This window comes from Crotalus tigris, unplaced genomic scaffold (assembly GCF_016545835.1).
Source record: "Crotalus tigris isolate CLP2741 ecotype Arizona unplaced genomic scaffold, ASM1654583v1 scf7180000017543.2237141, whole genome shotgun sequence".
In the NCBI taxonomy this organism is placed as follows: Eukaryota; Metazoa; Chordata; class Lepidosauria; order Squamata; family Viperidae; genus Crotalus; species Crotalus tigris.
The window spans coordinates 2,038,776-2,063,093 of NW_024096463.1; the positions used below are offsets into that span (position 1 = coordinate 2,038,776).

The window sequence follows — 24,318 nt, forward strand, 5'->3', positions numbered from 1 at the left end:
TGCCATTGGCGAAGTCGCTTTCCCCTGCATCACGTGGTCTCAATTGTACGGTGGCGAGCAGCGGCCAAAAAGAACGCGTTGCCGCAGTTGCTGCACTTAGCACGTCTTTTTTACGCACCGCCGGCTTTGGGTTTCCTGGCAGTAGCGCTGGGCTTGTCGCGGGCGAAGACGAGGGTCAGAGCAGGTAAGCGAGGCTGGGGAGGGGAGACCCTCTTTTGGGGGGGGGGGGTCCCTTTGCTATTCCTCCGCGAAGACCGTAACGAGAAAGAATGCCATATGCTTGTAGGCGTGCTTTGGCAGAGTTCTTTATTCCAATCGGAATGGTGAAAAGCCGCAAGCTTAACGTCAAAAAGGAAAAAAATGGGTGTTTTTTTGCATATCCTGGGAGGTGATTTTTTTCATTCTCTGGGTTATTTCACTTCTTTTTTTTTCCTACCAGCCCTGAGGGCTAATCTTGAGATACCGTATCACATACACAGTATAGGTAGTCCTCGACCTACGACAGCAATTGAGCCCAAAATTTATGTTGCTAAGGAAGGAATCTGTTAAGTGAGTTTTTGCCCACTTTTCTTGTCATATTTGTTAAGTGAATCATTGCAGTTAAGTTAGTAACACGGTTGTTAAGTGAATCTGGCTTCCCCATTGACTTTGCTGGTCAGAAGATTGCTAAAGGGGGTCACATGACCCCAGGACACACTGCAACCGTCATAAATATAAACCGGTTGTCAAGCATCCAAATGAAAAATCGTGTGACCATAGGGATGCTGCACCAGTCATAAGTGTGAAAAATGGTCATGTCACTTTTTTCAGTGCCCTTATAACTTTGAACGGTCACTAACCGAACTGTTACAAGTCGAGAACTACCTGTACATCCCTTTTTATTTTTGAAAACCTAATTCTGCTCTTTCCTGTCCCTCCTTATCCTCCTAACAACCTCAAAGTCTTCTCTGTTTTGAACCCACAGCTGAATCTTAAAAAGATTATGGGGGTGATGACTTCCTAGGCCACAGAGTGATTTGTAGTGTATTTAAACATAATATGATTTTTGTAAGTCTGTGTGGTCAAGGATTAATCAGCCTTGTAGGTGAGATTCCTGACAGCTGGAAGTATGATGAAAATAAAGTATGGTTCCTTTATCAATACAAAGTTGGATTAGAAAAAAATCCACCCTACAGCTATTTAGGCCAGGGATCTTCAAACTTGGCCCTTTTATGACTTGTGGACTTCAACTCCCAGAATTCCTCAGCCAGCGTGCCTGGCTGAGGAATTCTGGGAGTTGAAGTCTACAAGTCATAAAAGGACCAAGTTTGAAGACCCCTTATTTAGGCAAATCATGAAGAGAACCTGTGTGGTTGCTGAGAGTAGATACCGACTTGATGGCACATAATCAATTTAGGTTAAACATTCCTTTGGACACAATATGAATCCAAATTCTAACAAATAGGAACCCACAAACTTTTATTGCTAAATAATTACCTTTGGATCAAATCTCTGCACAGATAAGACTTAATTGCTAGGAAGGGCCTCAATAGCAATAATAGAAGATGCTTTCCACTAGCAATGCATTACTGAAAAACATTTGCCTAATGTTTAGGAGATTAAACAGCTGGGATGTGTATTTTTGCAGTCTCCCCATTCTTGCGTTTTGTTGTATTTTAAATATCGCAAGGAGAAATATTTCATTTAATCAACAGAGGCTAATATTTCAAATAGGTTTTCCCACTATTGCAAAGTAGGTATTTTTATGACATTCTATAGTACAGTGGTGGCAAACCTATGGCACGCGTGCCAGAGGCGGCACTCGGAGTCCTCTCTGTGGGCATGCGTGCCATGCTCCAGAGATGGCAACCATCCTCTTCAACCAGCTGCCTGCTAACTTGCCGAGGTCCCATGTGGCTGGATACATCCCAGCACCCATGTGCTTGCTGGCCTTTGTGTGCAGGGGCCGATGGTGTCAGGAAGCCGCTGCCTGGCCCATTCCTCGCCTTGCCCTGCAACATGGCACCCCCGCCCTGCCTCACCTCACCCTGCACAACCAGCTTCCTGCCCACTGCCCCACCCACCAGAGACCCCTGGATCTCCCCCAACCCTGCCCGATCCCCACAGGCGTCCCTCCCCAGGAGCAACATTGAGCTGGCCGTGCCCACCCAGGCCACGCCCACCCATCTGCCATGACCACTGTAGCCACACCCACCTGGCGCCCACGCCCCAGCACCCGGCAATACATAAGTGGGTTTTGGGTTGAAGTTTGGGCACTCGGTCTCTAAAAGGTTCGCCATCACTGCTATAGTAAATCTTCAGTTCTAGAAGCTCCCAGTGAAAAGTAAGGTGAACCTGGGTTGATTTGCAAAGCCACGATTGAACACAATGTGTTTTTTCATCTTATGTTTACTTAATAGCAGAGTTGGAAGGGATCTTGGAGGTCTTCTAGTTCAACCCCTATACCATTTCAGACAAATAGTTGTCCAATCTCTTCTTAAAAACTATATAAAATAAATATCCAGTACACAGAGAGGAGAACTGAGTCTGAATACAACAAGAGCAGTTTTAAAAAAACATACTGTCAGAGTGGTGTATTGATAGCTTGTCATTTAGATACTATATTCTGAGGGATGACCTTGTCTTTCTGAGCATGTCAGTTGCGCACAGTGAATTTCAGAAGCTTTTAATTCCATTCATGAAAGTTGATCCCAAACCTTAATAAGCAGCTTAATCCTTGCAAATAAATAAATGTAGATCGTTATGATCTGTAAAAAATAAGCATATATCTTTGGGGTCTTTGAGGATTACAGTCTAGTTTATCAGATGCATGAAATGTCTTACTGAGCTATAAGTGTTTGTGTGTGTGTGACTGGAAAGGAGAATCATAAAAAGTGAGGTCAGAGAAATGAAATGCAGTAAGCCAAACGATAATAACTGCATTATTAATAGTGGCTATGTACGAAGACAGGCGATGGTGGTAATGCTTACATCCTTGCACGAGTAAGGATTGACTATAGTATTTCCCATAATTTGTAGCAAGAATTCTTGTAAAGAATAAACTATATAATATTGGTTTCTGTAGTATATGACCGCTCTTCCTTAAAGCATGTCTATGCCACAAAATCAGGACAGAAATCTTTAATTCACAGTATTCATAAATGCAGTGCGGATCTGAAGTCCAGAAAATGTGTGGGGGCAGCAAAATTGGAAGCTATTTCTGCAAATTGTAAAGGTCTTGTTTGGCTGAAATGGTATGTGTTCAGCATTACAGCAGTCAGTATACATTTGAACAGTAGCCTATCGATGGGTGATTTTCATTGTAATCCATGGTGCAAACAGATGTCTTTCCTTCACTGTGTTAAATCATGGTTGTTACTGAAATACAGATCATTTAGTGATGCTCTAGCACGGTCGATGTTAAGCCATATTTGGGGAGGAAATTTCTAAGATGGTTCTTCTTGCAGGGGTCACCTCACTGGGCATTCTGCCAAACCACCTTTGGCATAGCTTTAGCCTGTTTCTCTTGCACTTTCTTTTTTTTTGGGGGGGGGGAGACTGTTCTGGGGAAAAGCATCTTTGTTTTTCTGCAAAGGAAAATCCATTCCCTGTTGCCAGAGGTCAGCTTTGAACTATAGAGGTGCTTTGCTTCCTTGCATCAACTGAGATCAGTGCTCTGTCAAGCATGATACTGTCTCCTCTGTTCAAATAAAAGGCAAGTGGTGGCTTTGGGCTTCCTCCTTCTCAGCCTTTTCCAGCTACCAGCCATTTCATCGAACTGCGGAATAAGATAAGATAAGATAAGGAACAGGGACCTGAACTGTTTCCTTTCCAGCTCTTTGCTGTGTTATTTAACTTTCAGACATGTTTACTTTATGCTTCTTTGTCCCCAGCTCCTTTTTGCTGTGCGCATATCTTTTTTTTTCAGATTGAAAAACCAGTGAATAGAACCTTATTTTTATTGATCATATGCTGGGCTTTCACTGCTTCTGGAACCGTCTTCTTTAAGTAGAATATGTCTATCTCTCATACACACGGCTGGGAAGGCATATTTTGATCCCCTGCCCAGAGGTTTAAGAATTGTGGGCCAGGAGGCAGTCCTCGGTTGCAGCCCTTGATTATGCAATAGTTCCCTCCACCCTAGATATGATGGCTCCCTCCTAGCTAACATTTAAGAAAGCTGTCAAGACAGATCTTTTTCTGTAGATCTTTTGGAATAAAGTGCCCTATGAGCGGAGATGATTAGATGGGGTTGAGGATGATGTCATGTTTTCTCTCTCTCTCTCCCTCCCTCCCTTCTTCTCTCTCCCCCCCATGGTTTCAGAGTATATGTTTTATTGCTTTTATGAAAATCACTCTAGAGTCTGTATAGGACAGTGGTGGCGAACCTATGGCACAAGTGCCAGAGGTGGCACTCAGAGCCCTCTCTATGGGCACACGCACCATCTCCCCAGCCCTACCTCCTCCCACGGCCCCCTCACCAGCAGCCCCCCACAGAGGAGGGTTGACCCTGGGCGCGGCCCATACAAAGCAGCGGAGCCAAGGACATGGTAGCTGGGCAGCGGGGACAAGACTCCGCCCTTGCGTCCCGTTGCGCGCAGATGATGCTGCGGGGCATGGGCGGAGGGCATGGCCACCATAGTGCTGCTCGGCTGCCTGGGTGATCGGTGGCAGGGCATGGAGGTGGTGGGTGGCCCAGTGGGCAGGGCAGAGTGGGGATGGGGGGGCAGTTTTTGGGCACTCGGTCTCTAAAAGATTCACCATCACTGGTATAGGAGGTGACCCAGGTTAGTCTTTGATGCAAAAAATGTGGAGTCTAGTGGCGCCTTTTCTGACTTACATATTTTATTGAAAACCATAAGCTTTTGTGAGCTGCATGTCACTTCGTTGGATGCATTGGTTGGTTAGGGTAGAATCTCTGATGAAACAGTACAAATACTGTACAAAAACTAATGGAAAATAATTGCTCTAACAGTGGAAGAGCCACATGGGGGATACTTTGAAGAAGAATCTGGCGGCTGATTTCCTGGGTGTCATGTTGCCTTTTCTCTTTTTCTTATTGCTTTCAACTGAAGGAGAGCAGAGATTGGGCTTTAAAACCTACCACATGAAAACAGATGTGTTCAACAGAGGGTATATGCAAATCCCTTTTACATCTGGATATACATATCTGTGCCCAGATTGACTGTGCTCACATAGGATGCTTTACCAGGCTGGAAAATACCTGGTAATCTTGGCTAGTACAGTACTAACCTTTTTTTATTATTATTCTTTTTTGTTTATAGCTTTGTCTATCGTGTGAATCCAGAAAAAGGGTTAATTTAATAGCCAGTATCGTGTGAAACTGTGTGTTGTCAGATTAGGCTGGTAGAAGTAGTTCTGGAGAGAGTGAAACACCAACAAAGCAGGAACACTAGAAATGTTATGGTCAGGGGAGATGTTCAGGTTCCATACTTGAAAAAAAAAATGGAACAATTTTTATTTATTGTTGTTGTTGTTAATTGTGAAGTCGTGTCTGACCCATTGCGACCCCATGGACAACGTTCTTCCAGGTCTTCCTGTCCTCTACCATCTTCTGGAGTCCATTTAAGTTCACACCTACTGCTTCAGTGACTCCATCCAGCCATCTCATTCTCTGTCGTCCCCTTCTTCTATTGCCCTCAATCTTTCCCAGCATTAGGCCCTTCTCCAGTGAGTCCGTCCTTCTCATTAGGTGGCCAAAGTATTTGAGTTTCAACTTCAGGATCTGGCCTTCTAAAGAGCAGTCGGGGTTGATCTCTTCTAGGACTGACCGGTTTGAACGCCTTGCAGTCCAAGGGACTCGCAGGAGTCTTCTCCAGCACCATAGTTCAAAGGCCTCAATTCTTTGGCGCTCAGCCTTTCTTATGGTCCAACTTTCACAGCCATACATTGCAACTGGGAAAACCATGGCCTTGACTATATGTACTTTTGTTGGCAGGGTGATGTCTCTGCTTTTTAGTATGCTGTCTAGATTTGCCATAGCTTTCCTCCCCAGGAACAAGGGTCTTTTAATTTCTTGGCTGCAGTCCCCATCTGAGGTGATCTTTGAGCCCAGAAAAATAAAATCTGTCACTACCTCCATTTCTTCCCCATCCATTTGCCAGGAATTGAGAGGGCCGGATGCCATGATTTTGGTTTTCTTAATGTTGAGTTTCAAGCCAACTTTTGCACTTTCCTTCTTCACCCGCATCAAGAGGCTCTTTATTAGGAAAATATAAATGGCCATTCAAGAGAATCATAAAATTGCCTGTAGTACATCTAGTCCAGCTTCCCATCCACTGTAGTTCCTAATAGTTAAGATATGGGTTATGGACTAGCATTGATGACTTTACCTAGTTTGAGTAATGAAACGTCTGCAAGAAAACAAACCAGGTTAGAGAGCACAAAAGACCCCGGGTGGGTATGGATTAGGCTGTTCCCTTCCATTGCTCCCAACTGCTGATATGATTTTGTATGTGGAACTTCTGTTACTCTAGAGTTGCTAATACCCACAACAAATATGTCCTGACTTCAAAAGGTCAGCAAAATAAGGGCCATTGCCTTACTTTGTGGTGAGGAATTCCACTTAATTCAGTGGTTCTTAACCTTTTTAATGCCGCGACCCCCAACCGGTCGTAAGTCAAGGACTACCCACCGGTCATAAGTCAAGGACTACCCAACTGGTCATAAGTCGAGGACTTTCCCTGCCCGGGAGCGCCACGCCGAGGCGTAGCTGGCAAGCGGCAGAGACGGCGCAGGCCGATCACCGGCTGGGCCACCAGCTGGCCCAGCCCAAGGGAGGTCAGGCACCCGCTTGCCAGCAACCCTCCCTGCGCCCGCCGGCCTCCCACCTCCCACCCCTGGCCCTCTTTTACTTACATTTTTAGTAGTTGCTCAGCAGGGAGGGGTGGAAGCTTCCAGACAGCTCGCCTTCGCTGCAGACAACTTGCAGCACCATTTGCAGACTGGGGCTTTTGGCAGGCTCAGCAGGGCAGAGACAGCCTGGATAATTCCTATTGGCTTTTGAAAGCCAATAGAATTAGACTCTATTCAAGAGAGTCTATTCTATTGGCTTTCAAAAGCCAATAGAATAAAAGGGAGTAGCACAGCTAAGGAAAAGGGGGAAAAAATGGACTGCGTTGTTTGGTGACCCCCGTGAAATGGTCGTTCGACCTCAAATGGGGTTGCGACCCACAGGTTGAGAACCACTGACTTAATTCATTATGTATAAAAATAGGGTTTATTTTCTTCCTGCACCATTGCATAGCCTTGAATTTTGGCTTTTGAGAGAGAGGGGAGTCACTATTTTATCCATACCTCTCTGCTAAGCTCATCATTTCCTGGCTTAATTTACTTTTATTATGCCAGTCTCCTTTTAATTTTTTTTTAATTATACCTCTACATAAAATATCTAGCTATTTTTCTTGTCTGCAGGCCAATATGGCAGCCAAGTGGATTTCCCAAGAGACGTTTGATGATGTGGTACAGGAAAATATCGTTGAGTTTGCAATGGATCCGGAAGAGGCATTGAATGAAGCCATCCAGCAGTTTGAATCTCAAGGTACGGCATGAAGGACAGGAATATTGACCTACGTGAAGTGTCATCTTTTTAGACATAGGCACCAGTTCCAACAATCACTTGGCTTCCCAGGAGAATTGATGCGGCTTATGGCAATCAGAACTACGAGACCAGAGGGGAAAAAAATTCCCAATGCTGACAATGATCTGATTTTATTCTTAAATTAAATATTGTTAAAATAAACTCAGTATATCAAAATGTTCTTGTGTGAACACAGTATAGCCATTCCCCAAAATGCTGGAATAATTTGAGCATCACCTTAACAAAAGACATTTGCCTTGCCCATATAGTCACCCCAAGGAGAAAATGCAGGTAGTCCTCAATTTACAACAGTTCATTTAGTGACTGTTCAAAGTTACGTCAATGAAAAAAGTGACATGACTGTTTTTCACACTTACAATCGTTGCAGCATCCCCATGGTCACGTGATCAAAATTCAGACGCTTGGCAACTGGTTCATATTTACGACGATTGCAGTGTCTCAGGGTCACGTGATGCCCTTTTGCGTCCTTCTGACAAGCAAAGTCAAGGGGGAAAGCCAGATTCACTTAACAACTGCAGTGGTTCACTTAACAACTGTGGCAAGAAAGGACATAAAATGGGGCAAAACTCACTAAACTCACTTATCAAATGTCTCGCTTAGCAACATAAATATTGGGCTCAAATTGTGCTCATAAGTCAACAACTACCTGTAAATTACTAATTGATAATACCAAATATCTGAATGGTCAGGAAGTTCCTCAGTGAGGTTTTTTTTTTCAGGTATTGGACAAGTTTTTCTAAAAAGAAAAAAAAGCTTTTGCCCATCATGATCTGTCTTTAGTGCAGCTTTTATCAGATTGAGATCATGGCTAGCCTTATGGGACCTAAAATCCAATGCATTTAGAAGGGTACAATAGGAGAATTACTCTGGAAAACTCAGTCTGATACCTTATTTTATCTCTCCTTTAGGCGTAGATTTAAGTAATATAGTAAAGATGGTATCCAGTCCAGCTTCAGAGAATGGCCAAGAACAGAAGCACGTGGTTTTACAGGTGAGTGAGGTGATGCTGTTCAGGAAAGGGCTAAGGATTGTCCATCAGATCCAGTACATAGCTGTAGTTAGCTCATCTTCCCATTTGCAGGTAGATCAATGCAGGTAGCTCTAGGGCGGGGGTCTTCAAACTTGGCCCTTTTAGGACTTGTGGACTTCAACTCCCAGAATTCCTCAGCCAGGCATGCTAGCTGAGGAACTCTGAGAGTTGAAGTCCACAAGACCTAAAAGGGCCAAGTTTGAAGACCCCTGCTCTAGGGACTCACAAAAATAGCACTGTGGATATAGATTCCCCTTTGCGTATTGCTTGCTCATTGGATACTAGATCTTGGTATAATTTGCCTTAAAATGTAGAAGCTCCATGATCTAGCCTCCTTTAACCTGATATTGCATGTTGCATGTATATATATTAAAGTATTTCCAATGCCATTTTTCAGACAGACCTCATAAAGCAGTTTGCGTAAGATCAGTAAAATAAAAAACAATAATAAAACATCTAGAGTTTTTTTTTAAAAAAGGCAAAGAACGGAATATTTTCAATCCGGCTTTAAAAGTCTTGGGGTTTAAAGAAAAACAGAGAAGCAGGGTGGTGAGAAAAGCCAAATGGAAAGCACGGAGAGAAAAGAGGCAAATGAACAGAAGGGATTGAAGCCGCTGCCATCTGTGCATCCTCCAATTCTGGAAAGGTTTTTAGATGTTTTCCGAATGACTGCAGAATTGAAGAGGAGGAGGATGCAGTGCGGAGAATAAAGCGATATTCCACTCTTTCCTCCCCCCCCCCTTTGTCTTCTGTAGATATTGGACTGTCTCCAGAAAGCCGTCATCGATGCGGATTCAAGCAAGGTGGATGAATCTTTGGTGAACTTTGCCAGGCAGTGCAGACAGGAGCTGTCGGTCCGTTATCTGGCTGCCCAGAAAGGTGCCTATCCTGCCGTCCTGGCGGCTTGTCGGCTGGCATCAGAAGAGCGATGCTCCCTTTTAAAAGCCCTCCAAGCCCTGTCTGCCCTCCTGGATGGCCAGCCTGACCTCCTCGACGTGCCCGGGCAGGAGCTGTTGCTGCGAGTGATTCAGGAGAGTCGAGATGACGCCGACCTCACTTTGGCTGGGATCCGTTGCATCCGCTATGCTTGCCTGAAACATGAGCAGAATCGGCAGGATCTTGTGAAAGGGGGCATCCTTGCCCTACTGGCTGAGGCTATAGTCCGGCACGGGGACCGGGCAGACGTGGTCCGAGAGGCCTGTTCAGGGCTCCGCATCATGACCTTTGATGATGACATCCGGGTGCCCTTTGGCCATGCCCATGATCATGCCAGGATGATTGTGACTGAGCATAATGGCTTGGGAATCCTGATAGAGGCAGCCAAAGGTAAAAACATCTCCCTGCTCACACGCTCTCTCTCTCTCTCTTTCTTTCTTCATGCTCCAGGACAGGGACATCAGTTGCATAATAGAGGCCCGCTATGTTTCTTCTTTTCCCGGTGGTGGATTCTCCAGCTACAATGGGAGGAGGAGTGAAGAGACTGACAAGCTTAGAGCCCCCTTGTAGAGACCCAGACCTGACCTCCCCCCAAAATTCCTGAAGCCCTCATCTGGCTGTCCCTAAGAGAAGGCAGTCAGTCCAGCGAGATTCTTGTAAATAGGTTAGCAGCAATAAAGAAGTAATTCTGATCATCTCACAGTGTCGCTCTGGTTCCCTGTGCCTGACTTTAAACTGCTTTTTGCAAGTTGCTGTGGGGACAAAGAACCCTCACCTTCCCTTCCCCCCCCCCAGCCATGGGAAATTGTTGGGCATGTTTAGCTTCTATCTCCATATTGTTTAATAGATCTACACCACCATTTTATTTGTATCTTTTTTTTTAATGATATCCCTTGGTTTCACGGAACTAAAGCCATAGATCAGTGGTGGCGAACCTATGGCATGGGTGCCAGAGGTGGCACTCAGAACCCTCTCTGTGGGCATGCACGCCGTCGCCCCAGTCCTAAGCCTTCAGCTGGGTTTTATAAAACCTTTTCGGTTTAGGCCTCCGCCGCCGTGTGCAAAAAAAAAAAAAAAGGTTCAATCAATCAGTCAATTTCAACTTCTTGCGGGAAAAAAAAAAGATCTTGCAAAGTTGGAATTGATTCATTGAACTTTTTAGTCCCACCCAGTCTGCCCTTATCACCGCAGCTGTGCCCAGCCAATGGGCCACCACCCACCCAATTGGCCACACCCAGCCAATGGGCCACACCCACCTGGCACCCGACGATGCATAAGTGGGTTTTGGGTTGCAGTTTGGGCACTTGGTCTCTAAAAGGTTTGCCATCACTGCCATAGATACTAAAAAAAAACGTGACTTTTATTTGTATTTGTTCGTGAGCACTTCAGAGGCCCAAATTCTGAAGCCCTTCCCATGCTCCATGCTTTATGGTCACTTCTCTGGTGTTGCACAGATAGTCCTCAACATACGACCGCTCACTTAGTGACTGTTCAGAGTTATGAGGGGGCTACTTAACCATCCGGATTTGAAGTTCTGAGGGTCATGATCCCCTCCCCCTGCAGTCCATGACTGAACTTTGGGCACTTAGCAACACAACCTCATTTATGGCTGTTTGCAACACCCTGTGGTTGGTTTTGCCAAAAACTAACATTTACTTCTGGTTTTTTGGCAAAACCTCACGCATAGTGAAAACCATTGGTTTGCTTAACAACTGCAATATTTGCTTAATGACTGCCACTTTGCAGCCATTTGCTTAATCACGACGGCAAAAAAAAGTTCTCAGTCATTTTGGTCACTTGTCCAAGCCATTTTATAACAGTCACAACTTAAATCATGATGGGCAGACTCCATTGTTATCATAAGTTGAGGACTACCTGTACTGCACAGGCAACTGTACTGATGCTTTGTCTTTTTTTTCTCTCCTGCTCAGCCTTCACTGATGACTGTAGTGTTTTGAGTGAAGTCTGTGCCACTTTGGCACGCCTGTCTGTTCGGAATGAATTTTGCCAGGAGATCATGGACCTTGGAGGCTTAAACTTCATTGTGGCACTGTTGGCAGACTGCATTGACCACCAGGTAATAAAAACAGCAATAAACACCAAACACTGCAACAGATTATTTTGTTTCTTTAGCCCAGTGTTGTGAACACTAATCGCCAGTACCATAGTTATCTATGTCTTCAAACAGAGAAGGATCCTTCATACCCTATGTGCTTAATAAACTCTGTTTATGGCTCAGGAACAAGCAGTGCCATGGTTCCCAGGGATCTAACTGTCAGCTATCACCCCCTTCAGCAAGGCTGAAACCACTTAGGTAAGAATCTTACCAACTGTAGATAATCCCAAAGGTGCTTTTTTCAAAAGACAAGTGGACTTTTTTGTTTTTCATTGAAGATATTTCGCTTCTCATTCAAGAACAGAATTAAGGATGCTTCTTGGATGAGAAGCAAAACATCTTCACGGGAAAACAAAGAAAATCTACTTGCCTTTTGAAAAAGTACCTTTGGGACTGAGAATCTCCAAAGACAAACTGTAGTTCAGGGCTTTTCAACCAGTGGTACGAGTACCACCTGTGGTACATTGGCACCTGGCAGGTGGTATGCGACAATCCTAGAAAAGTGGTAGCGGGGAGGGGAATGAGCTGAACCAGTAGCAGCACCGCACAAGCCTGAGCAAGAGATGGCTGGAGCTGCAGGGATATTAGGGTTCAGCGGAAGCACCAGGATCAGCACCAGGCTCCAGCTGGAGTTCGGCTCTGATCCTGGTGCTTCTGCTGAACCCTGAAGAAGTACCAATCAGCTGGAAAGCAGCACTGATCCCTGTGCTTCTGCTGAGCCCAGAAGAAGCGCCGATCAGCTGGAATGTTGCAGCCAGGGTCTTGTGATTTACATTCAGATGCTTGGCAACTGATTCATATTTATGATGGTCACAGTGTCCCAGGGTCATGTGAAGTGACTAAAACCTGCTGCAACTACCCAGCAGACGGGGAATAAAAACCAAACACCCCCTCACCCCACCCCCGCTGCCAATCCTCAACAGAAATGCTCACAACAATGAAAACCTCGGACAGGAGGAAGAGCGCCGCCAGGCGGGCAGGCAGGTGTCTTGCTCGGCTGTGGCTTGGGGGGCACTTTTGTCAGGGCCATTGTAAATTTGAACAGTCACTAAGCGAACTATTGTAAGTCGAGGACTACCTGTACTTTATCACTTTTTTCCTTTTTTTTTTTGGTCATCAAGTTTTTGACACCTTGCTAAGCAACTGGTGGTACTCGAATATTGCCATATCCTAAAAGTGGTACAATGGGTGAAAAGGTTGAAAAGCCCTGCTGTAGTTAACCCAGAACAGTGTTTCTCAACCTTGACAATTTTAAGGCATGTGGACTTCAACTCCCAGAATTCCACAGCCAGCATTGCTGGCTGTGGAATTCTGGGAGTTGAAGTCCATATGCCTTAAAATTGTCAAGGTTGAGAAACACTGACCCAGAACAAGTTCATTTGAAAGAGAATGGGTTCAAGCTTTGGCGCATTTAACTTTTCATTTTACCATACCTAATGGACAACTTGACTAGCTGACTAGTTTCCATCTCTCCTTTATTTTTGAAATGATCCAGCTTGTCTTAGTTGGCTAATTGACTCTCCCATACTTTCTGTCTGTTTTTGAAGTGACCAGGGTGCTGTTAATAAGGGCATAGGTTTTGGTTGCGGGAAAGGAGGTATTTTAAAACAGTTAAATCTATTTCAAGGCTTACATTATATTTTTAGTGTGTCTCCCACCACAAGATTACCAAGAGACTGGAGGTGTCTGTGGCAAGAGAATTTGCAAGCCCAAGAAAGAAGCCCAGTGGAAACGGATATCTTTTGACATCCAAAGTCAAGTGATTGGATTCCTATAACACTCTGAATCACATCGTAGCAGTCCTAGTCTCGCATGTCTAAGAACAAGGAGGCCTACTGTGTAATGATTTCAAAATGGTCTCTCCGTGCATGAAAAATAAGTTGAGCGTGCCCCTTTTGTTGCGGAGAGATTGTCTTTTTTTCATTGTCACTGGAAGGATGTAGGCAAAATTTTCTGCTCAGTTATTTGGTGGGGTTAAAAGTACAAAATGGATGCTTGAGGTCTTGCAGAAAGATGTCACCCATGGTGCTATATAAAATATGCCAGAAATGGGGGACAGGCGTTGATCAGCCCCATCTGGAATAGGTTTTTTTGGGAGCATTTGAATATACTGCTTTTACCCCTAATTTTGCCAAAACAGAATAAAGAATATTGGCCAAGATTACCTCTGGTACAAAAGTCACACAGGGGCAGGAAGTCCCTCAAATTGCACATGTGACTTTACATGAACAGAAATAATTTATAGATAGCTTTTTCAGCAGTAGTAATAAAAGGTTATCCACATTCTTGATTGTTCTATTGCAGGGGTCTTCAAACTTAGCCCTTTTATGACTTGTGGACTTCAACTCCCAGAATTCCTCAGGCTGAGGAAGTCCACAAGACATAAAAGGGCCAAGTTTGAAGACCCCTGTTCTACTGAGTATTTCACTTTTATCAGAGACTGAAGGTGGAGAGAGGGATCTTGCTAGGGCTTTCATCCGTCACAGATCTGTAGCTCTTGCTTTTTCTTTTTAAACTCTAATACGTATTCTGAGTTTCTTGGGGACTCTTTCTCATTCTGTCGCAAATTGTAGGACGTGGTGAAACAGGTGCTCAGTGCCATCCGGGCCATTGCAGGCAATGATGATGTAAAAGATGCCATTGTCAATGCAGGAGGGACCGATCTCATTATTTTGGCCATGAGTCGCCACCTTGGCAACCCACAGGTAGGTTGAGAACATGGGAGTGTTTGCACCCAGAGAAAGTAGCTCTGTTTCAAGTGGTCTAATTAGCTGCTCCTTCCTTGGCATCTCTGCTAGTGCTAGTAGGAGACCTTGCTTGCCATCAAATCCGTCTATTACAAAAGCAACAGAAACAACCCACCTATTTTCTCAGTGGGAAAAATGTGATAATCTGGTATTTCCATTTAGGTTAAAAAAGAAAAAACATTTCCAGCAAAGGCATCTGGAAAACTGAATCTGAACTCTTGATAAGGTTGTACATTCATCTGGTACAGCTAGTCTTCAAATTACAACTGTTCCAAATTATAACATACACATCCCCAAAGGTACTTATGACCCAGCTCTGAAGTTCCAATGGATTCCCCCCCACACACACATTCACATGACTGCATTTCAGGTGCCAGCAGTCAGCCTGCATTTACAGCCATGGGCAGCATCTCACAGTCACATGACTCCAATTTATGACATTTTTGCTGGAAACCGGCATTTGCTTCTAGTTTTCAGCAAAATGTTCCATAGCAAATATTGGGCCCTAATGACTGCCAAAAAAAAAAAGGTCAGGCTCCATTATAGTTGTAAATCAAGGACTACCTGTAATGAATGCAAAACTGATTTAAATAGGAATTATTTGTTTAGTTTGCTTTTTTAAATGCAAGAAATGGGAAAAAATGATAAACAAATGCAAACTGGGTTAATTTCTGTGTAATACATCTATGCTCGTTTCCTTCTCAGGAGTTGTGTTACCTTTCCTTGGAATGAACTCACATCCCTGTTTGATGTGATGGTAGCAACTATAACTGAGATTTTAAAAATGACTAATGTAACAGAGGGAATAGAGTAAAAGAAAGAAGTCTTGAGGGATGAAAAAGTATGACACTGCAAGAAAAAAAACCTGTGTATCCTTACTTTAGATTCACACTGAGTTGCAGAGAATGCAACCTTAGGCCTGTAATAGCCTACCTGATTATAAAATATAATGAATAGCCTACATCAGTGTTTCTCAACCTTGGCACCTTTAAGATGGATGGACTTCAACTCCCAGAATTCTCCAGCCAGCCATGGAGTTGAAGTCCACCCATCTTAAAGGTGCCAAGGTTGAGACGCACTGGCCTACATGATTACAAAATATAATCATATGCTAATTACAGGCTTATGGCTGCAGTCCCTGCGACTCAGTGTGAATCTAAACTTAAGAAATGCAGCTATATATCAAATATAATTTATTATAATTTTCAAGTACCTGAAACTATAAAAACAAAATATTGGGTTTCACACATTGCACTAGCCTACGATGTACTTATTTTGGTGTAGGGTGATATTTGAGATAATCCTTGCCCCCTGCATGAATGGTTTAGGCCAGGCATGTTCAACCAACAGCCTGTGGGCTACATACAGCCCTGGACAGCTAGTAACGCGGCCCACACAATAATTAAAAATATTTAAAAAGTAAAGGAAATTTGTTGTATGTATGCATGTATGTATGTATATATGTTATGTATTATATGCATCCCAAGACAATTCTTCATTCAGTGTTGCCCAGGCAAGCCAAAAGATTGGATAACTATGGTTTAACCAGAGGTGGGGAACTATGGCCCCTTTATGACTTGTGGACTTCGACACCCAGAATTCCTGAGGCAGCATGGCTGGCTCAGGAGTTCTGGGAGTTGAAGTCCACAAGTCATAAAAGGGCCATAGTTCCCCAGTCCTGGTTTAGGCTGTCCCAGCCTGCTTGTATCCATGGTTTAAAAGTCCTGATTTAGCATGGATGTGAGCTGAGGTAGTGAATGTTTCAGTATTTGGGAGCTGGGTAAGATTTTGCTAATGGCTCTACCACTTCTTGCTGTTAGGTGTGTGAACAAAGCTGTGCGGCATTGTGTATGCTAGCATTGCGCAAGCCAGAGAACTGCAGAGTCATCATGGAAGGCGGGGGAGCTTTGGCAGCTCTGCAGGCCATGAAGACACACCCCAAGGAAGTTGCTGTGCAGGTGATGTCATTATTCCCACACTGGGACCACAGCTCTTTTCATGCTTTTCCGCCAGTCCAGATAGATAGATAGATAGATAGATAGATAGATAGATAGATAGATAGATAGATAGATAGATAGATAGATAGATAGATAGATAGATACAGAGATAGATACAGAGATAGATACAGAGATAGATACAGAGATAGATACAGAGATAGATACAGAGATACAGAGATACAGAGATAGATAGATACAGAAATAGATAGATAGATACAGAGATAGGTGGAGATAGATACAGAGATACAGAGATAGATACGGAGATAGATAGATAGATATGGACTAGATTAGACAGATGATAGAGATTTTTCATTTCTTTTATTTTTTTTCTTCGAAATACTGTTAATACTATAAGGCCAAAAGAGTTATTATTATTATTTCTTTTTTATTTCCAGGGATGACCTACCACAGAAAAATGAGATAGACAGATTCTTAATTATGAATGAATGATTGATACACACACACACACATGCACGTGTGCGCATGCGGACACACACACACACACACAGAGTGCTCCTTTGGCAAAACAGAAAAATCATGCTATAGAACCGATCTGTAGCTATGGCAACAGTCTCTGATTTTTCCCTCATAGAAATTTCTGGTGGAAGCTGCCTTCCTGTTTTTCCCATGAAAGGCATTCCTGTTTTCTTTTCCCATTTCCAGAGTGCTGTCAGATAACTTTCATGGGTTTTCGTTAAGGCCAGGCCTCCTTTCTGTTAGACCTCTCACCGTCCCTGCACAGCCTTTCTGACTTTCCTGTTTCTATATCTGAGAAAACCTCGTGGCAGGACTGTCCCCTGGGAATGGATGTGTAGGATGTGGGCTGCAAATAGCTTGAAATTGCCAAAGGAATCGGGAAACACCAGCTAATTCTTCTTGACTACTAGATCAGTGTTTCTCAACTTTGGCAACTTTAAGATGTGTGGACTTCAACTTCGAGAATTCCCCAGCCGGCCATGCTGTCTGGGGAATTCTGGGAGTTGAAGTCCACATATTTTAAAGTTGTCAAGGTTGAGAAACACTGTACTAGATAATTGCAATACCTCCGTGTCCTTCCCCTGCCAATTTTACTGGATTTGTTTTCTCTTTAAAACCAATGTTTAAATCTATTTTTAATTTTTTTAAAAATATATATATTTATTTATTTGCTGGGCTTATATTCTGGACTCTTGGAGGCCTTTTTCTGTCAGTAAGATTTAAAAGATAAATAAATACTGTTGCCTGGGAACAGAATAAGCACTCTATTTAAATAAACCCCCAGACTGCAAGAAAACAATTCTGAGCATACCCATTTGAAACCTGTGGAAAAAAATCAGGTTTAGTACTCTTTAAAAACCCGCTAGGGTCTATATATTGAACAAGCGTGATAAAAATGCAGAGTACTGCAAGTGCACTTGAGGTAGATGGGAAGTCTACAAATATGAAATATAAATGAATAAAGCGTTCAAATTGTGACTAATAATAATAATAATAGTAAAGTTGGAAGGGACCTTGGAGGTCATCTGGCACCTAGTACTTATTAAAGAATCTTAACCTTTATCCCAGTGGTTCTCAACCTGTGGGTCGGGACCCCCTTTGGGGTCGAACGACCATTTCATGGGGGTCGTCAAACAAGGCTGTCCGCCATTTTTCCCTTTTCTTTGGCCACGCCCCTGGCACCCGGTGATGTATAAGTGGTTGGGGGTCACCACAACATGGGGAACTGTATTATGGGGTCGCAGCATTAGAAAGGTTGAGAACCACTGCTTTATCCAAATACATTTTATTGTTATCCAAAAACCCAGAGGGTAGCTTATTTGTCATCCAAATACCTGCTGGGGGTAGCTTATATCAAAGCAGTATTGTACCTACTCTTAGGAAATATAAAATATGTTAGAAAAGGTAATTGGTGTATCTTGTAACCCTTCCAAAAAGCATTACAAAAGATCTGTCAGGGAAATTAGTTTCAGCCTTGGGAATCCTGGGGCAATGTGATGGTTGAATATATGAATGTCATTTAAAACAGTGTTTCCCAACCTTGACAACTTTTAAGACATGTGGATTTCAACTCACAGGATTCCTGAAGCAGAATTTCCCACTCTTAACATTCCATATTACAATGTATGGCTGCGAAAGTTGGACCATAAGAAAGGCTGAGCGACAAAGAATTGAGGCCTTTGAACTATGGTGCTGGAGAAGACTCCTGCGAGTCCCCCGGACTGCAAGGCGATCAAACCAGTCAGTCCTAGAGGAGATCAACCCTTACTGCTCTTTAGAAGGCCAGATCCTGAAGTTGAAACTCAAGCACTTTGGCCACCTAATGAGAAGGAAGGATTCACTGGAGAAGAGCCTCATGCTGGGAAAGATTGAGGGCAATAGAAGAAGGGGATGACAGAGAATGAGGTGGCTGGATGGAGTCACTGAAGCAGTTGGCGTGAACTTAAATGGACTCCAGAAGGTGGTAGAGGACAGGAAGGCCTGGAGGAACGTTGTCCATGGGGTCGCGATCGGTTGGACACGACTTCACAACTAACAACAAAAATTGCATGGATGACTGGAGAATTTTGGGAGTTGAAATCCATATGTCTTAAAGTTACCAAAATTGAGAACACTGACTTAATTTGTAGTAACATGGGTCCTCTCCTACTAGTTTATATACTTAAAAGAGTTGGAGGAAACAAGGGGAGATGGATTGGGATAGTGTAGATAAAGAATAGATCTAAGAGAAGCTGGGAGTCTAGCCCTAGGTTAGACACTGTGAGAGTGATAGATTGATGAATTTATTAAAGAAAGTTAACTTGAACTGAAATAGTAAGGGAACTTGCATAAAACATATTTAAAGTTATTTAATAAAAGCTAGAATTTTAGTAAGTATACTGTTCTATATCTTCTCTAAATTCCACCAAGTCATGCCACATCATACATAGGCAAAGAAATAAAGGAGGAAAAGAAAAATCCATAGCAGGAAAGAGTTTAGTGGTAGCAGCAAAACTAATAGATCCTTTAGAGCAGGAGTCTCCAAACCTGGCAACTTGAAGACTTGTGAACTTCAGTTCCCAGAATTCCTCAGCCAGCCACGTTGGCTGGGGAATTCTGGGAGTTGAAGTCCACAAGTCTTCAAGTTGCCAAGTATGGAGAACTCTGCTTTAGAGGATCTCTAAGATTAGTAGGACAAGAGTTTCATGTTGAAGCATAAAAGAAAAGGAGCCCCAAACAGAAATTATACAACAGGTTATTGCAAGAATTCTGCTATTACACATGAAGGATTTAAACTATTTTGGGGGGTGGGAAGTAATTTGGATAATCAGACGAGTGGAGTGCAGGAAAAGAAGCAGGGCTAGACAAGAGTCCGCAGCTAGATTCCCAGGTGATTTGCAGTCCATTATCAAGGCCTAAGCAGTGACAGCCATACTGGCCTTCTGGCTGTAATAATATAAATTGTTTGACTGTCCTGAACCTATCTAGACTAGAGAACACCAAGCTGAAAAGGTCCTAGCAGAAAAAAGGCCAATGGAGGAGAACCTCTACCCTGTTATAAAATTTATTTTATTTTTATCCCGCCTCTATTATTTTTTACATACAATTCAAGGTGGCAATCATATCTTATGATCTTTCCTTCTCCTATTTTTTCTACAACAATAACCCTGTGAGGTGGGCTTGGGCTGAGAGAGAAAGGGACTGGTCCCAAGTCACCTAGCTGATTTTCATGCCTGAAGTAGGACTAGAACTCACAATCTTCAGGTGATCATCCCAAAGTCACCCAGCCAGCTTTCACGCCTATGGTGGGACTAGAACTCACAGTCTCCTAGTGATTGGCCCCAAATCACCCAGATGGCTTTCATGCCTAAGGCAGGTTTAGAACTCACAGTCTCCTCATGGCAGGCCCAAAGTCACTCAGCTGGTTTTCATGTTTAAGGCGGGACGAGAACTCATGGCTTCCCAGTTTCGAGCCTGGTGTCTTAATCAGTAGACCAAACTGCCTCTCTCAAAATAAAAAGTTGATAGACTGTATTAGTCCTGGATAATCACATCTGTCTTTTTCCTTCCTTTTCTCTCCAGAAGCAAGCTTGTATGCTGATTCGCAATTTGGTCTCGCATACGCAGGACTTCTCCCAGCCCATCCTGGAGATGGGAGCGGAGAACTTGATCACCGAAGCCCGGGCAGCCCATCGGGACTGTGATGATGTGGCCAAAGCTGCCTTGAGGGACCTGGGCTGCAAAGTGGAGCTGCGGGAACTCTGGACTGGCCAGAAAGGAAGCCTGGCACGTTGAAGTCTCAACCCCCTCCATTGGGCAGCACCTGTGGATGCGGAGTAGGAGAGGGAAGCAAAGATTGGAATAAATCCAGACTGAGCAGTTGAGAGGAGAAGAGTGTATTGATGCCTCTGGAATTGGATAGGACTTAGTTGCTGCAGCAGGAGGCCCATGATCCATACTCTCTTGCATTCAGCTTCTGGCCCAGGCTCCCTTTTTGCTGTGTTTTGTTGGCAGCGTCCATGAAGCAGCCTTTCTGTCAAAAATAGGGCGGCAGTACTATGTCAACGATGCCGCCATGCAACGATGCTGCCATGTTCAAGAAAGGGAGACGCCTGCAGTGTGTGTACGAAACTCTAGCGTTTGTACAAACTGTCTCAAAGATTTTAGCAACAAAAGGGAAGAGGGGAAGAGCAGGTGGTGGGACCCATGTTTTGCTTCTGTCTTCTCTCCTGCCCTGCAGGTTTCTGTTACTCAAGTAGGCCTTTGTTACTATGACAACCGTTAAGCTTACCAGCTTCCTGCTGTAATGCTTCCATTTGTTTGAATGTGCTGCCTGAAATCCTGATCTACTTTTTGTCCTCAGCCATTCCAGTTGTCTCCATGTGTCATCATGCTGTTCAGCCAGTGCATGCTGTCTTTTTATTTTTCTCTATAATTGTTCCCTCCCTGCCCTCAATTTTTTATAATAGTAGATGTGTCGCCTGATGAGGGGCAAAAGAGAAGTTGAATAGTGTGGGATCCTAGCATTGTGCACTTCAAAAATATCTGTACTCCTTTTGAATATGTATTTAAATCAGATTTCTAGCCCATGAGGGCTGTGGTTTGTGTGTACTCCAAGAGGTCAGAAAAGAATGACCTTTTATTTGTTTTTGTTTTTGTTTTCCTTTTTCTGCCTTCCTCTCCCTGTGATTAGTAAAATCCAGGATGAATTAATTCTCCAAAATGGGATTGTTTAAATAAACCAGTGTAATTTATGCAAATGGAAATGGTTTAACTTTCCTTAATGTATAATTTGGGTTGCCTGTGCAAAAATTGCCAGATACAATATATAAAAATATACATGATCCTATTTGTAGCCAGGTTGCTTCTATTGTGACCTAGCTTTGATTTTTTTTCTTTTTTCTTTTGCTCATGAACCAGAGCGATATATATATACTTCATTCTGGATATTATTTAACCAGACAGACTGGTGAAATTGTTACATAGCCCAATGTTGCAGACTCCTAGCTTCTCCAGTAAAAACTTTCCTATTGCCTATTCCCTGATCCATATGAATTCTAGGATCAGTCCTTCCGCAAGGAAAGAATGACTATGACATTGAATTATATTCCTTTTCCTAAAGATCATTATCTTCCCAGTTCTTATCAAAGGCCTGGTTTAATCAGGAAAGTGTCTTTCATTGGGTGTAACTAGGTCAGGGGTAGGCTGGCTCAGGAATTCTGGGAGTTGAAGTCCACGAGTCATAAAAGAGCCAAGGTTGCCTACCCCTGAACTAGGTCAATATTGTTTATTGTGTCAGTTCATTTTCTTACAGTCTTCCAGTGGCTCTTCTGTATCTGTTGCCTGATCCCTTTAACTGGAGATTTCCTGTAATCTTTTTCTGAAATGAGGCCTGCAGGAATCAGTGTATGAGCATACAGGTGGTCCTTGACTTAACAACTAGTCACTTAGCAACTGTTCAAAATGACAATTTTGACCTGCAAAATGGTGGCCACGGCCTGGTTCTGAAGTTCTAATACTTTGAGGGGATGGGAGAGAGCTGAGGTCACATGACCATACTTTTGGGCACTCGGCAGCACAACATGTATGGACATTTGCAGTGTTCTGTGATCATGTTACTGTGCTTTACGACAGTTTTGTTGAAAACTTGGAAGTAACTTCCAGTTTTCAACAAAATCACACCATAGTGACCAATTGGTTTGCTTAAAAACAATCGGGGATTTTTATGACCACCACAAAAAAAAAAAGGTTGTAAAATCGGGTGGATTGTATGATCAACCCAATTTGCAAGGGTCACAGCGTATAACCATAATGGGCAGGCTCCATTAGGATCATATGTGATCAGAAGCTGTGAATGCTCCAATACTGGAAGTTTTTAAGAAGAGACTGGACAGCCATTTGTCTGAAATGGTATAGGGTTTCCTGCCTGAGCAGGGGGTTGGACTAGATGACCTCCAAGGTCCCTTCCAATTTTATTAGTATTATTACATGTGGAGGACTGCCTGCAGTTAACAGCACAAAATCTGCTAGCTGAAAAAAGTCTGCTACAACAGCCCTGAAAAAAGGGACTTACAACCGTTTTTCATACTTATGACTATTTCAGCATCCCAGGGTCACGTGATCAAAATTCAGATGCTTAGCAATCGACTCATATTTATGACATTTGCAATGCTTCCGGGTCATGTGAACACCTTTTGCAACCTTCTGTCAAGTAAAGTCAACGAGGAAGCCAGATTCACTTAACAGCCGTGTTACTAATTTAACAACTGCAGTGATTCATTTAACTCTGGCAAAAAAAGGTTGTAAAATGGGGCAAAATTCACTTAAATGTCACTTAGAACTCACAGAAAGTTTGGGCTGAACTTGTGCTCGTAGGTCGAGGACTACCTGTATTGTAAAACAATCAGGTAGGGCAAGATCCTGGTTCCTTTCCTTTCCCATGGCCGATATGTTAACCTACTTCTGGGAGAGCCTTTAGCAAATTTTGATGATTCCAAAGGGAGGTACATTTATCATCTTTGAATGGGGACTGTAATTCTGGAATTTTAATTACAAAACTATTTGCCGTACAGAGGTTGGGGAGCATGGCTAATCCCAAAATGCCCATTTACCAGAAGGCAAATGGGTGCAGTTGGTTGCTGGCGTTTCATCTACCCTCTTCTCTAGTCGCACATGGTCTCTGCCGTCATACCTTTACGCTTTCTCCTGACAAGAGCAAATTGCTGAGTTGCATCTCCCAAACTTTTTTTTAATTATCTGAGGTCTGTAGGGCCCAGATGTTGTCTTGTCGATAAAGATAACTGGGGATTTGTAGCATTTTAAGAAAATCGGGGGAGAAAGGATACCCAGCGAGGAAGACATTCTTTGGCCCACACCTTGTGGGTATCCGATGAGAGAGTCTAGCCATAAGCTGTGTAGACCAGAGGTCCCCAACCTTTTGGACACCAGGGACCAGTTACGTAGAGAGAGGTTTTTCCGCTGACCGGAGGGTGTGTTGTTTTGTGTGTTGCCTGCATCCCGCAAATGGGCTTTGCTTTTTTGTGCGGCCCGGTACTGGTCAAGGGACCGGGGACCCCTGGTGTAGATTGCAGGACACACTTCAGATGATAAGAGATTGGGCAGGTCAGTTCTAGAAAGCAGATATAAAACCAACCTTTTTCTCCACTACATGAAGATACGTACATGAAAGGCTTTCCAGATGTTCTTGGTCTTACTAAATATTATCACGGAATTACTGGGATATTCTGTAAAAATTGGCTCAGCAGGTAAAATTGCTTTCTGATTGAGAACCCCAAGTGTTGTTTATATGGGGAGGCCTCTAAATAGCTCTCCTTGGCTATTCACATTACAGGCTCAAAATAATTGTTAGAATTAGTTAAACGAGCATCTTAATTTACTCCTTTGTCTACCTTTTTATACGACACACTGAAGCATAA

At 43.4% G+C, this 24,318-nt stretch overlaps 1 protein-coding gene across 2 annotated transcripts; it reads left to right on the plus strand.

Annotated features, from left to right (window-relative positions):
• Positions 1-45: 45 nt before the first annotated feature.
• On the plus strand, positions 46-21,648 carry ARMC6 (armadillo repeat containing 6). 2 transcript variants are annotated; one of them, XM_039323354.1, is made up of 8 exons: positions 46-184; positions 7,414-7,540; positions 8,509-8,591; positions 9,386-9,956; positions 11,498-11,643; positions 14,256-14,387; positions 16,250-16,387; positions 20,465-21,648. In XM_039323354.1, the coding sequence occupies exons 2-8, from the start codon at positions 7,420-7,422 to the stop codon at positions 20,675-20,677; spliced, it is 1,404 nt and encodes a 467-aa protein (XP_039179288.1). In that variant the 5' UTR covers positions 46-184; positions 7,414-7,419; the 3' UTR covers positions 20,678-21,648. The 2 variants fall into 2 exon arrangements, with proteins under 2 accessions (XP_039179288.1, XP_039179370.1); XM_039323436.1 differs by having other exon boundaries at positions 70-184; positions 7,395-7,540.
• Positions 21,649-24,318: the final 2,670 nt, after the last annotated feature.

Bases quoted from the DNA above. Each gene is read 5' to 3' on its own strand.
- ARMC6 (XM_039323354.1), top strand. From the start codon at position 7,420: ATGGCAGCCAAGTGGATTTCCCAAGAGACGTTTGATGATGTGGTACAG. The intron at 7,541-8,508 runs GTACGGCATGAA...TCTCTCCTTTAG, and splicing joins CCAGCAGTTTGAATCTCAAG to GCGTAGATTTAAGTAATATA. The intron at 14,388-16,249 runs GTAGGTTGAGAA...TCTTGCTGTTAG, and splicing joins GCCACCTTGGCAACCCACAG to GTGTGTGAACAAAGCTGTGC.